Source organism: Cynara cardunculus (genome assembly GCF_001531365.2).
Source record: "Cynara cardunculus var. scolymus isolate 2C chromosome LG 6, CcrdV1, whole genome shotgun sequence".
Classification (NCBI taxonomy): domain Eukaryota; kingdom Viridiplantae; phylum Streptophyta; class Magnoliopsida; order Asterales; family Asteraceae; genus Cynara; species Cynara cardunculus.
Window position 1 is genome coordinate 14,905,821 of NC_037533.1, and position 12,468 is coordinate 14,918,288.

At 36.1% G+C, this 12,468-nt stretch overlaps 1 protein-coding gene across 1 annotated transcript; it reads right to left on the minus strand.

Moving 5' to 3' along the window:
• Window positions 1-1,193: 1,193 nt before the first annotated feature.
• On the minus strand, window positions 1,194-6,762 carry LOC112514689 (PLASMODESMATA CALLOSE-BINDING PROTEIN 2). Its single transcript, XM_025121284.1, has 4 exons — window positions 6,650-6,762; window positions 5,609-5,848; window positions 4,942-4,975; window positions 1,194-1,658 (listed from the first exon to the last, which is right to left on the minus strand). The coding sequence occupies exons 1-4, from the start codon at window positions 6,699-6,701 to the stop codon at window positions 1,409-1,411; spliced, it is 576 nt and encodes a 191-aa protein (XP_024977052.1). The 5' UTR covers window positions 6,702-6,762; the 3' UTR covers window positions 1,194-1,408.
• Window positions 6,763-12,468: the final 5,706 nt, after the last annotated feature.

Genomic DNA, 12,468 nt, shown 5'->3' on the forward strand with positions numbered 1-12,468 from the left:
CTCTCTATATATATATATATATATATATATATATATCACGATTTAACTTGTCCATATCTCTTTCATCTTTTCATAAAACAATTAACCTTTTAGCTTTTGAATCTCCTTACAACCGCAGAATTACTTTACCATGCACAACACACATGGTGTGATCCGAATTGCCTTGTTGGTCACAATCTGTAGCAACTCATCCCACATCGGTAAAAAAAGAAAAAATTTCTGCTTCTTATAAGTTCAAAGTTATACGCTATCAGTAACTTCCACCGTAGTTTTAAGTTGATTCGAAGGTTATCGGTCAGTTTGATGCTTCGGGCTATGGGGCGTTATAAATGGTATTAGAGTCAATTCTTGTACCATCATCATGATGGTGGGGGAGAACCTCATCGGGCATGATGAGTCCCCGAGAAGGGGGTGTTTGTAACATGTTAAACAAATCTTATTGCCAATTACAAGAATTTAAGTAGGAAAGTTTGTAACAACTTGTCCATATCGATAGAAAAGTAAAGTTGTGAGTTCTTTATAAATGTACAAGTTGTAGGCTACCAATAACTGCTTCAAACCCTTAAGGGGTTTTTTTTAGTTTGCACACCACCTTGTTCACAAATAGAAGCACCATATTTCTAGGAGGCAAATCTATATAAACCTTACAATATACCACCATGTAAGAATGCATTAGGGGTTGTTTGTTTACCTTTAATAGTTCAATTAAGAGTCAACTTCTGAATCATTAAGAGGCGAATCTTGTTTGACAAAAAAAAATCTATCTCTTAATGATTTTAAAACCCTCTGAATGATTTTCTGTCATGGATCTTTCTTAACCATTAAGAGTCCTAATTTTATTGTACACAATTACCAAACAATTATATTTCATTTTGCACTATATCATGAGATCTCTTAATCATTCTGACTACTAAATCATTCAGCAATTGTCAAATAGCCCCTTAGCTAATGAAAGGAGTACTTGAATTGTTAGCAGCTTAATGAACTTATTCTCGGAGAAAAAACCTGGCTTTTTGCATTAAGCTCCCCCTAAAAGCCACTTTTTATATCAACAAGTCACTACCAAATTGTCATGTATAGCTGACCGAATAAAGCTCCGAGTCTCATTAAACTCATTAAGTTGTTAACAAACAGATTCTTAACATTCGTCATGCATTCGAAACATGAAATTACTCATAATTAGAAATTCAAAATGAAAATATAACAAGTAATTAATAATAATAATAATAAACAACCAACCCTCTATTCTACATAGATTAGGGAGGATAAGAGACACCACCAAAAAAGGAATACAAAACTCCATAATTTCCCAATTTTGAGAAGTGGAAACCATAATAAAACCCAAAAACTCTTCCCTAAATAGAATAGTAGTAGTAGTAGAAGAAAAACTCTTCACATGGTACACCCATTAAAGCATAACAACTACTCCTGCACCAACCATGCCCAACAACAGACCCAAAATGTTGGTTTCTTGACCTACACCATGGCTAACATCTGTGTCCATGCTCGATGCCGACGGCCCTAACCCTCCTCCCATTCCACCACCTAACATTCCCCCGTTGTTTGATGGGTTGTTGCCGAATGAGGACGTGGAGGTGGAACCTGGTGAACTTGTTGTGCCAGTGTTGGTGGTTGGCGATGTTGACCCGGTTGTACGACTGCATGTGTCAATATTTATAACGATTGAATGTCGTTTAGATTATGAAGACACTAATAAGAAACAATAACGATTACTACTAACGTTCAAGCATGAAGGCGCCCTTCCTACCAATTTCATCATTTCCAATGTTATCTTACGACTTCAAGTTTTTTCTAAATCTATCCCTCCCAATCAAAAAACATGTTTTTTTAATCTATGGAAAAACTCTTCCAAACAAAAACCTTTCAATCTATACAGGCAAATTAATCCATACAGACAGTTTTATCCATAAATGAGTTGATGGAAAACCAACCAAACAAGCTCCAAGAGTATTATATAGTAGGACTCATTTTTATTAACCAATACCTAGTGGGTATGATGTTACATTATATAAACGTTTTTCCCGTTTTCATAAGTGGTTTTCATGGAAACAATTATTCTCTATTTTGGTGTAGAGATCAAGTCACATGCCCCACATACCTGACCTTTGAGTGAGATATATTAAAGTCTTCTGAATTGGTTTATATCCTAAAAGACCATAGTGCCAAACCAGGTTTCGCTACAAACCGAAAACGTTAACCAAACCATAGTTCCTGTTTTCCTTCAAAGTTCAAACATGTATTTTTCTCGTCTTTATTTAACAGATTATTCTAAATGAACCCCCTATTGTTAAATAAACCTTGTTATTATTTCCATACTGGCACATATTAGGACCCGTTTACCAAACACTTACCCGGGTAAGCACTTATCAAGTCACATTATCTTACCAAATGAATATGATAAAGACTAAAAATCTTACCTGGTAAGGGCGAGACAAGGACCAAGAGTCTTACCCGGTAAGTGAGGATGATGACTCTTACCACAGTAAACGCTTACTGGGTAAATTGTTGCATACGATGTCGTTCTGGTAAACTAAAGTCTTATCAAATAAATAAGTAATAGTGTTAAATTATACTGATAAATGCTTACAAGCTAAGTATTTAGTAAACGGGTTACATGAATCATTTCTTTTTTATATTTTCAATATACCATAAATTCAAAATGATTTGATTCAAAATAGGGTTCATGGCATTTATTTTATCTCCCTCGTTTCAATGTAATCACAAAACAAAGCAAAGTTTAGGGCAAAATTTGGCACTTATCTCAATGGGAAATTTGGGGGTAAATCCAAGGGCTATGATTGTTGGGTTTTGTTTAGATGTGGTGCGTGATAGGTGTCAGATATGGACAAATTTATGGGGCAGAGCCTTGTTAACCCTGTCCGGCCGTACAATTTTATATAAATATATAATCATGCATATCCATGTGCATGTGGACCCACTAAACTATATATGACGCATGTGCATCTAGTTTTACAGCGGTATTGCTATATATACATGTTAACGTTATCTTACGACTACGTTAAAATAAAATTAAAAGATGGATTTTAGTAATTTTTTAATTAACAAATTATGATATTTATAATAAATGTTTAGAAGATAAAAATAATATTTTTATTAAACGTATTGAATATTTTAATGATATAATTAATGTTATAATTTCTAAAATAGAATAGTTATTGGAGTTGAATATAATTTTTTAGAGATTTTGGTTATTAATACTCTATTTTTGAAAAATTATAGCATGGTTGTCAGAGATGCTCGTGATCAGATCAAATCAAATCATGAATTGTGAGTCTCAATATTGAGATGTCTAAGAAGGAAATTAGAAGGTAGGGGTGCATTTACAGCCCGCCACACAAGGTATTGCAATATGCAGCCTTATTTATGCCATAATCAAGTTAAATCATGGATCCCCAATGTAAAAAGTAAGTCTTGATATTGATGTGTGTGTACAAGAAATTAGTAGCTATATGCACCCCTATTTATGTTGGAATTAGGTTAAATCATTGCAATATGCATCTCTATTTAAAATGTAAGAAGTAAGTCTTGATGTGTATGAAGAGGAAATTATTAGGTAGGAGTGGTTTTAGCCCGCCACTTAAGGTATTGCTATATGCAACCCTATTTATGTCAGAATCAAGTCAAATTGAAAATGTAAACAAGTATTAATGTTTTTTGTAAGAGTGTCTGGGCCAAAGCCCGACTAATCCTCGGCAAATTTGGAGGCTAAACATGGCCTCACTTAAATGTCGCCAACACTCCCCTCCCAGGGCTCGAACTCAGGTTCATGACTATGTCATGCCCAAGCCTTTACCACTAGGCTGTAAGGTTTTTGACAAGTATTAATGTTGATGTATATAAGCAGGAAACAAGTATATAGGGATATAGTTAATTACATATAGAGATACATTTGAAGGTTTGATGTTTTTTTAAAGAAAGTTCGCTATGTTTTCTGTTTTTTCTCTAGAATTACTAAGAGGTTGTTTGTCGGTAAAAGTCATTATGCTCACTTATCTTATCGGGTCACATTCTTGGTCATATAAATGTATTGCTGGTAAATTTTGAGCATTAAGCGTTTATCGGGTAAGAACCCCTTATTTACCGAATAAAATTCGTGGTACTTGTCATGTTCACCATTAAGGTATGTAATACTGTCAAAGATCTTCCAGCCTAGTGGTAAAGGCTTGGGCATGACATAGTCATGAACCCGAGTTCGAGCCCTGGGAGGGGAGTGTTGGCGACATTTAAGTGGGGCCATGTTTAGCCTCCAAATTTGCCGGGGATTAGTCGGGCTTAGGATCGGACACCCTTACAAAAAAAAAGTATGTAATACTCGATAATTGTTTAGTAAACAACCTCTACACCTTTATGTAAAAGATAAATACATATACGAAACAATACATTAAAAGTTATGAAGGAACACTCCATGGTTTTTGGAAATCTCATCTCATTATCGATTTATCTTCAGAAAAAATAACAAAACCATTCATATATAAATACATAGGGTTGGATTTCAGTGAGCATGAGGGTTAAGGTGAAAAGCGTAAGAAGAGATCTTCACCCTTGGATGCACATAGGATAAGATGCACCGAGATGCACCAGATCAATCCTCGTATCAAGTGCAATTCATGGGTGGGTTTGAGATTAAAAGTGATCAAGGGTCCAGATTACTTCTATCGTTTCTCATCTTAACTCTCTTTCTCACACGATCTTTCGCCCAAAATACATATTATTATAAGGGTGATGTTATATGCACCCGCTTTAATGTTAAATCAGTTCAAATCATGCATTGAAAATGTATAAAATAAGTTTTGATGTTAACGCGTGTGAAAAAAAAATTAATGAACAAAGATGCATTTAATCTACCCAAGTTATAACAGTTTGAACTTTAATATGAGAACATATTCATCAAAAACATACCTGGCTGTAGAAGGAAAAGTGCACCCATTGGAACCTATTAAAACCCCCAAAACATATTTAGTCATTAAAATTAATTAAATAAATAAATTGGTTTTCTAACATTTATAAAAAATCATTCAAAATGGGTACAAATATAACCTTTAAAAAATATATGCTTATAAGGAAAGATGAGGTAGTTTTGTAATTTTCATAATTTTTTTAAAGGGTTTTAATTTCTTCCTTTTCCTTTACTTCCTGGAATGAAAGTTTTATGAGAAAACTTATGATTATTTTCCTTCCATTTCTTTTTTTTAGCTGCTAAAAATGTTTCAAGAACGAGTTTTTTTTTTACTTTTCTCCTCATTCCCTCCCTTTTTTCCTTTTCTTTGTAAAATAGTTTTGAGAACACAGTGGAAAAAACCCATAGTAACCCTGAAAAACTCTGGACCAATGACATTGATCTTTATTTGACAACTCAACTACACGTTATAAACTCGATTTTCATGTTATATACATGTATTTATGCATTTAATCCTTTTTTCAATCTTTATTTTTTATTATTTGAAATCATTTATTTTACTATAAAATATAATATATATATATATATATATATATATACATATATATATATATATATTTTTATATTTATATATGGAAATAATAAAAGAAATGAAGAGAAGAGACTAACTGGGGTCAGTGGTGACGACCATGGTTGCACCCTTGAAATCACAGGTACCAGGGGTCTGACCCTTGTTCTGGAAATAGCTATTTACCGCATAGTTGCAGTGGTCTATAACTGTATCAGGGTTAAAACATTTTCCACCTTGATGGGTTTGGGTGCAGTCTGCTCCATTTCCACACGCATAATCTATTGCTTCTTGAAGCACTTTGTCTTGCCCGCCTTTCTTGCACACACACCAATTCCCACCTTCACACCACCCACACACACACCCTTAATTAGACTAGAATCAAATAAACTATAAAAAAAATTCATATTGTTATATTTTTTCATCAATGTTATCACCTTTCAAGGATTGTCATTTTCTATGAGAAGTATAAGAAATATCACATTTATACGGATTTGGTTCGAATGAGAGTTACGGTAAATAGGGTAAAAATGAATCTTCATTCTTGAATCAATCCTAATCAACGAGAACCATTGGATCAACACTAATGAAATATATTAGATCAGTTCTCTTCTAAAACGCAACTCATGGATTGTATCCTTGGTCTATATATAACACATAATATGTGTAAAGCTATCCTTCTAAGTGACCGGCTTCACATAAAATGGTGTAGAGATACATATTCAAGTCTATAACATTTACAATAACGCTGTAGATTATTCATAAGGTTCATACATGTTTCTCTGAATTGGATTTTTTTAATGATTCGCTTAACACTTAACATTTCGTTCTTACCTTCCATTAACCTTACTTTTAACTTTCTACTCTTTATCTTTTCATCATATTTACTCTTAACATGGCCATATAATATATGTATATATATATACACACACACACAAAATCAGTGTGGAAGCGGTATTTTCAAAAAATATACGAGAAGCATAAAAATCCTCCACAGATCGAACATAGGGTTTTGATTCTACTTAAAACAGGTATTTGTAATTCAACAGACGATAGCTACGAGTCGGATCCAAATGGAGCAAGTTTTTTTTAACAGAAATGTGCGAAAATAAGTAGAGAAAAAAGGAAAAGGAAATGCTTACTTGACTGAGCAGCCATGGACAGGATGAGCATAAAAACAACTAAAACCGCCATTGATGACCACCAGAACCAGAAGCTTTAGCTACTTGGAGAAGAAGAAGTTGTGGAGAGAGAGAGAGAGAGAGAGAGAAGAGGGGGAGTGTTTTGATGAAATCACGATTTTATTTGATTTATTGAGACCATAAATTTCTTTTGGGGTAAATAGTTGAGAGCTCTTTCTTCAATGTTTTCATTTCTCTTCAGATTTGATATCACTTTCCGATACAAAAAATTGGTTTATTCAGTAAGTTTTTACGAGTGGTTTTGTAAAAATCATGTTTTTTTCATAACATGTCTCTTATTTAAAAGTTACGTTCTATCTGTCTATTTTTTCAAACAAAAACATTCTCAATCTATACAGACATATTAATCCATACATACAGCTTTTTTTATACAGAACTTAATTGAAAACCAACTAAACGACTCGAATGTTTGTCAAATTCTCTACGTAAATGCATATAACCCCGACAACTCACTTGACCCGAAGAAAATATTGAATAATCGGGTACAAATCAATTCAACTAAAGTTGTGCACCCGATAATCTAAACGTAAAATCCAAATCATCCCTAACTCGGAAATGTCCAGTTCGATTCAAGGTTTCTTCATACTATTTATCTCGACATCTGATATCTTGAATTACTGTATGTTTTGAGTGATTAAATACAAATTATTTCTTTATAATGCTACGGTTCCCTGCGGTCCGAACCCGATGCCGCATTAGGTTAGGGAACCGGGAAAATTCGTGATTCTTGCTGGATGCACTTTTTACACCAACTCACACTGAATAATCTTTGTTGTATCGTCGCTTTCGGATCAACATCATTATTACACACTTTACCATATTTATAAATTTGTTAATGGTTTTTATTAATAACTATGTTTAAATTAAGGGGAATCTACACAAATAGTCAAATCTAACAGGTGGTTTCACTTTTTAATCATTTTTTCTAACAGTCAATCTTTATACATAATGTATAAAGACCGGTTTTCAACAAAAATAAGTAAATAAATAAAAAAAATTGCGCATATCCGTTAGGTTTCTACTTAAGAATCTCACTTTCTGCGTAAACAGTCGTTTTTTTTACTGAAAATTAATCCTTACGCATTCATAATTCTTCTGTTTAAGAATTAACTAAATATGAATCTAGATTTAAAATGAATAAAAATAAAACCCTATTTACTGATCAGCTATTTACGCCCGATTTCGCTACAATTGAACACAGACTACCATTTTTTTTCAAAATATAATAAAAGTAAGGGGGTGTTTGGGATTGCTTATCTGAAACAACTTATATTTTTTTTATAAAAGTCTTTATTAACTTATGATAAGTTAGAATGATTTAACTTATTTAAAAACTTCTTATTACCGGTTTGACATCGGTATAAGTTGTTTATCCAAACATTAAAAAATATTTATTACCGGTATCATATCGAAATAAATCAATAAATTATTTTTATAAGTATTTCTAAAATTAATTTTTGGTAGAATTTCATTGAAATTGGTTAATGGAGGAAATAATTGGAAAAAAAGGGCAAGGAGAATCGTGGGATGATATGGGCATGGTGGGTACTGACAAAAGACCAGACTTGTCTTAGTACTATTTGTCTGCTTATATACGTTTCTCTTTTCTTCCAACGGATACATGGTTTATAATATAATATATAAAATAAAAACAGTAATTATATACATCTTTTAGGGTGTGTTTTGTTTGCAGGAATCTTTTTGAAGGATTTGGATTTTCAGGAGGGAATTGGATTCCATGGGATTTGGATTAAATTGGATTTAAAATCCATCATGTGTTTGGTTTGCAGGATTGGATTGGATTTGAAATTCATTCCTCTGTTTGGTTTGTAGGATTTGGTTTCTAATACTTCGTATAATTTTTTTAACCTAATATGTGTTCATATATATTCAACTTAATCTGTCAAAATTGAAGGATTTAACCTAATCTGTGTTCATGTATATTCAACCTAATCTGTCAAAATTGAAGGATTTAACCTAATMTGTGTTCATAGTTTAGAGAGAAATCGAAAAGGKGAAAAGGGGAAAAGGGATTTACTTGTTGATGATGGACGACGGAGACGAAGAGCGACGGCGACGGTGAGCAGCGGAGACGAAGGGCGACGGTGAGCAACGGAGACGAAGGGCGACGGTGAGCAACGGAGACGAAGGGCGACGGCGGTGACAACGGAGACGAAGGGCGACGGCGGTGGCAACGGAGACGAAGGGCGACGGCGACGGTGAGCAATGGAGGAGACAGCGATGTAATATGTGACGAGAAGGGGAAGAATGAAATCCCACGGGAATGGATTTCAAAATCCCGTGTATTTTCAAAGGATTCTCAAATCCAGTGTTGGTGGGATTTTAAATGAATCCCAGGATTTTAAATCCTACCATTCCTACAAACCAAACGCATGATTGGAATGAATTTCAAATCCAAATCCTTCCAATTTCATTCCATTCCTGCAAACTAAACGCCCCCTTAATGTAAAATTACATGTGATTGTTTTGTTTTCGTATTTTTTTATTTAGTTATTGTTTTGGTATAAACTTTATTCTCTCTCTCACTCTCTCTTTCGTAATGTGAACGTATATTTAAGAACCAGTACATAATATGTTATTTTATATGATTTTTTTTCCGTCTATAGTGAGAATTTCGTGTAGTAATTAACATATATTTGTTTCGTAATGTGAACATTTTTTGTGTGGTTGTGAAACGAAAAGTACACATAAAAAAGTTTCACGTTGTGAACCAAATACATATAAAACAAATATATGTTAATCATACATTAAATATGATATTAAGATGAAAAAAAAATCATGTAAAACAAAACCTTAAAATCAAACTTCTCACAAACCTCATAAAACTCAGAGTTCTCTATTAGACTAGGTTATACGTTAATGTAATTATGAATAGTTAGAGGTATCTAAATGTAATTTATATTATTATATAATGAGATCAATGAGAATGGGAAAACCCACGATTTACACTCTATCATGGTATCAGAGCTCCCAACCTAGCCGGCCCTACCTACTTCCGCCTTTGGATCGCTGCTGTCTTCCCCTTCGCTGCTGTGTCTTTCCCTTCAATCTGCGATCTCCTCTAATCGCAACCCCCCCTTCTCCATTTCGATTCTCTCTTCTCTTTTTCACCTTTATTCCGATTCTAATCCTTATGGCCGGCACTAACATCCAACCACCCATCATCCAGCCGCTCCACCCTGCGACAACCGTAACCAACATCAAGAATCAGATCCCTATCACTCTCACCACTGATGGCAACACCTACAACTCCTGGGTCGCCTTATTTAAAGTACAGTGCACCGTTTGTAGGGTTTTGGATCACATTATCCCGGATGCTACCGCTCCCTCCGAACACGATGAAGAATGGAAGCGTATTGATGCAATCGTGTTGCAGTGGCTTTACAGTACTATATCCACTGATTTACTAACGACGATTCTCAAGGTTGACAACACGGCTGCAAAGGCGTGGTCTGCTCTTGAACGCCTTTTTCTGGATAGCAAACCTACACGTGCCTTGCATCTTCAGCAGAAATTTTACAACACCAAGCAAGCATCGTTTACTTCTGCCACAGCATACTGTCAGGAACTCAAACATCTTTCTGATCAGTTGTCGAATGTTGATGCTCCGGTGACCGATCAGACCCTTGTCCTGCAGTTGATATCCGGCCTCAGTCCTGAGTATGACAATTTTGCAACCACTCTACAACAGGCTGATACGTTTCCGTCTTTTGAAACAGCCAGATCCAAACTCGTTCTTGAAGAGGACAGCAAGGCCAAACGACTTGCTGATGCACCGGCTGCCCTACACACTACTGGCTCTACCTCACAGCATGCTGCTGCTACCCCGGACCAGTCCCAGAATCGCTCAACTGGTAGGGGTTATGACAGCTCACGGGGCCGCGGACGTGGCAACAGGGGCCGCGGAGGCCGAGGTGGTCACGGGGACGTGGGTCGCATTTTTTTTATAACTCTCCTGGTTATTTGCCTACACCACACGGGTACTCTCCTATGTCACCATGGATGCCACAACCTTCACATAACCCGTGGTCAATGAACTAGTGGGCTTCGCCTCCTTGCCCATACCCCACGACTCCACAGCACCGTCCTCCGGCAAGGGCTGCCCCGGGCATTCTTGGTGCGGCTCCATCAGCAAACTATGCCTCGTCCGAGTATTCAGTTGCACCAACAAATATAGAACAAGCATTGCACACCATGTCTCTRAATCAGGATCAAAACTGGTACATGGACACCGGAGCTACATCTCATATGGCACACACCCCAGGTATGCTTTCCGCTTATGTTAATAATAGCAGTTTGACACCCATTGTTGTTGGTAATGGTTCTCATATTCGAACATCCGGTATTGGCCAAACAACCCTCAAACCACCTTACCCACCTTTAAAACTGCCCAATATCCTTGTTTCCCCTTCTTTAATTAAAAACCTTCTTTCTGTTAGACGTTTAACCACTGACAATGATATCTCAATTGAATTCGATCGTTTTGGTTTTCTTGTGAAGGATTTCCAGACCAAACTCCCCATTTTTAGGTGCAACARCTCCGGCGACCTTTATCCGCTCTCTCTTTCATCGGCTACATCTTCTTCTCCCTCGACTTTTGCTGCTCTCACTCAAGACCGTTGGCATCAACGATTGGGTCACCCGGGCGCTTCTTTATTACGTTTATTGCATAAACAAAACTCGATTTTTGTTTCTAGTTTGAATAATGACCGTTTGTGTCAATCTTGTGTTTTTGGAAAACATATTAAACTACCATTTCATGATTCTGTTTCCAATACATTATTACCTTTTGATTTAATTCATAGTGATTTGTGGACCTCACCCGTTACCAGTACGGGCGGTCATCGTTATTATATTTTATTCTTAGATGATTTTAGCAATTTTTTGTGGACGTTTCCTTTGGCAAATAAATCTAATGTCTACCCCACATTTTTACAGTTTCATGCTTATATCCGTACTCAGTTTGGCCGTCCGATTAAAACCTTTCAATGTGATAACGGAACTGAGTACAACAACCAACTTTTTCATACTTTTTGTAAACAAAGTGGCATGTCTTTCCGTTTCTCGTGCCCTTACACATCTTCTCAAAACGGCAAAGCCGAACGTAAAATTCGTTCAATTAATAACATCATTCGAACCATTCTTACTCACTCGTCTCTACCACCATCTTATTGGCATTATGCTCTTGCCATGGCCACGTATATTCTCAACATTCTTCCTTCTAAAACTAAATCCCATCTCACTCCCACTCGTCTTTTATACCATAAATCTCCTACCTATTCTCATCTTCGTGTCTTCGGATGCCTCTGCTATCCTCTTCTCCCTACTCCTTCTTTTCATAAACTTCAAAGCAGATCTTCACCTTGTGTCTTCCTTGGTTATCCTTCTAATCACCGAGGATACTTGTGTCTTGATCTTTCCACCAAAAAGATTCTTATCTCCCGTCACGTTCTATTTGACGAAATGATTTTTTCGTTTCGTTCCTCCGCCCCTACCCCGTCTTATGAATTCCTTCACAAGAACCTCACTGACGATCCACATCCTTCCATTCGCCATTACTACCATCTAAATCCCTCCCCTTCTCCTACTTCCGAACCTCAGCACCCAACCTCCACTACCCAAACCCCAACCCGGTTCGGCCACACTTACTCACGGCACCGACCCACACACACTAATGCCAACCAGCCGACATCCACATCCACTACCGAGCCTCACTCGGTCCATCCCACAACCGAAAC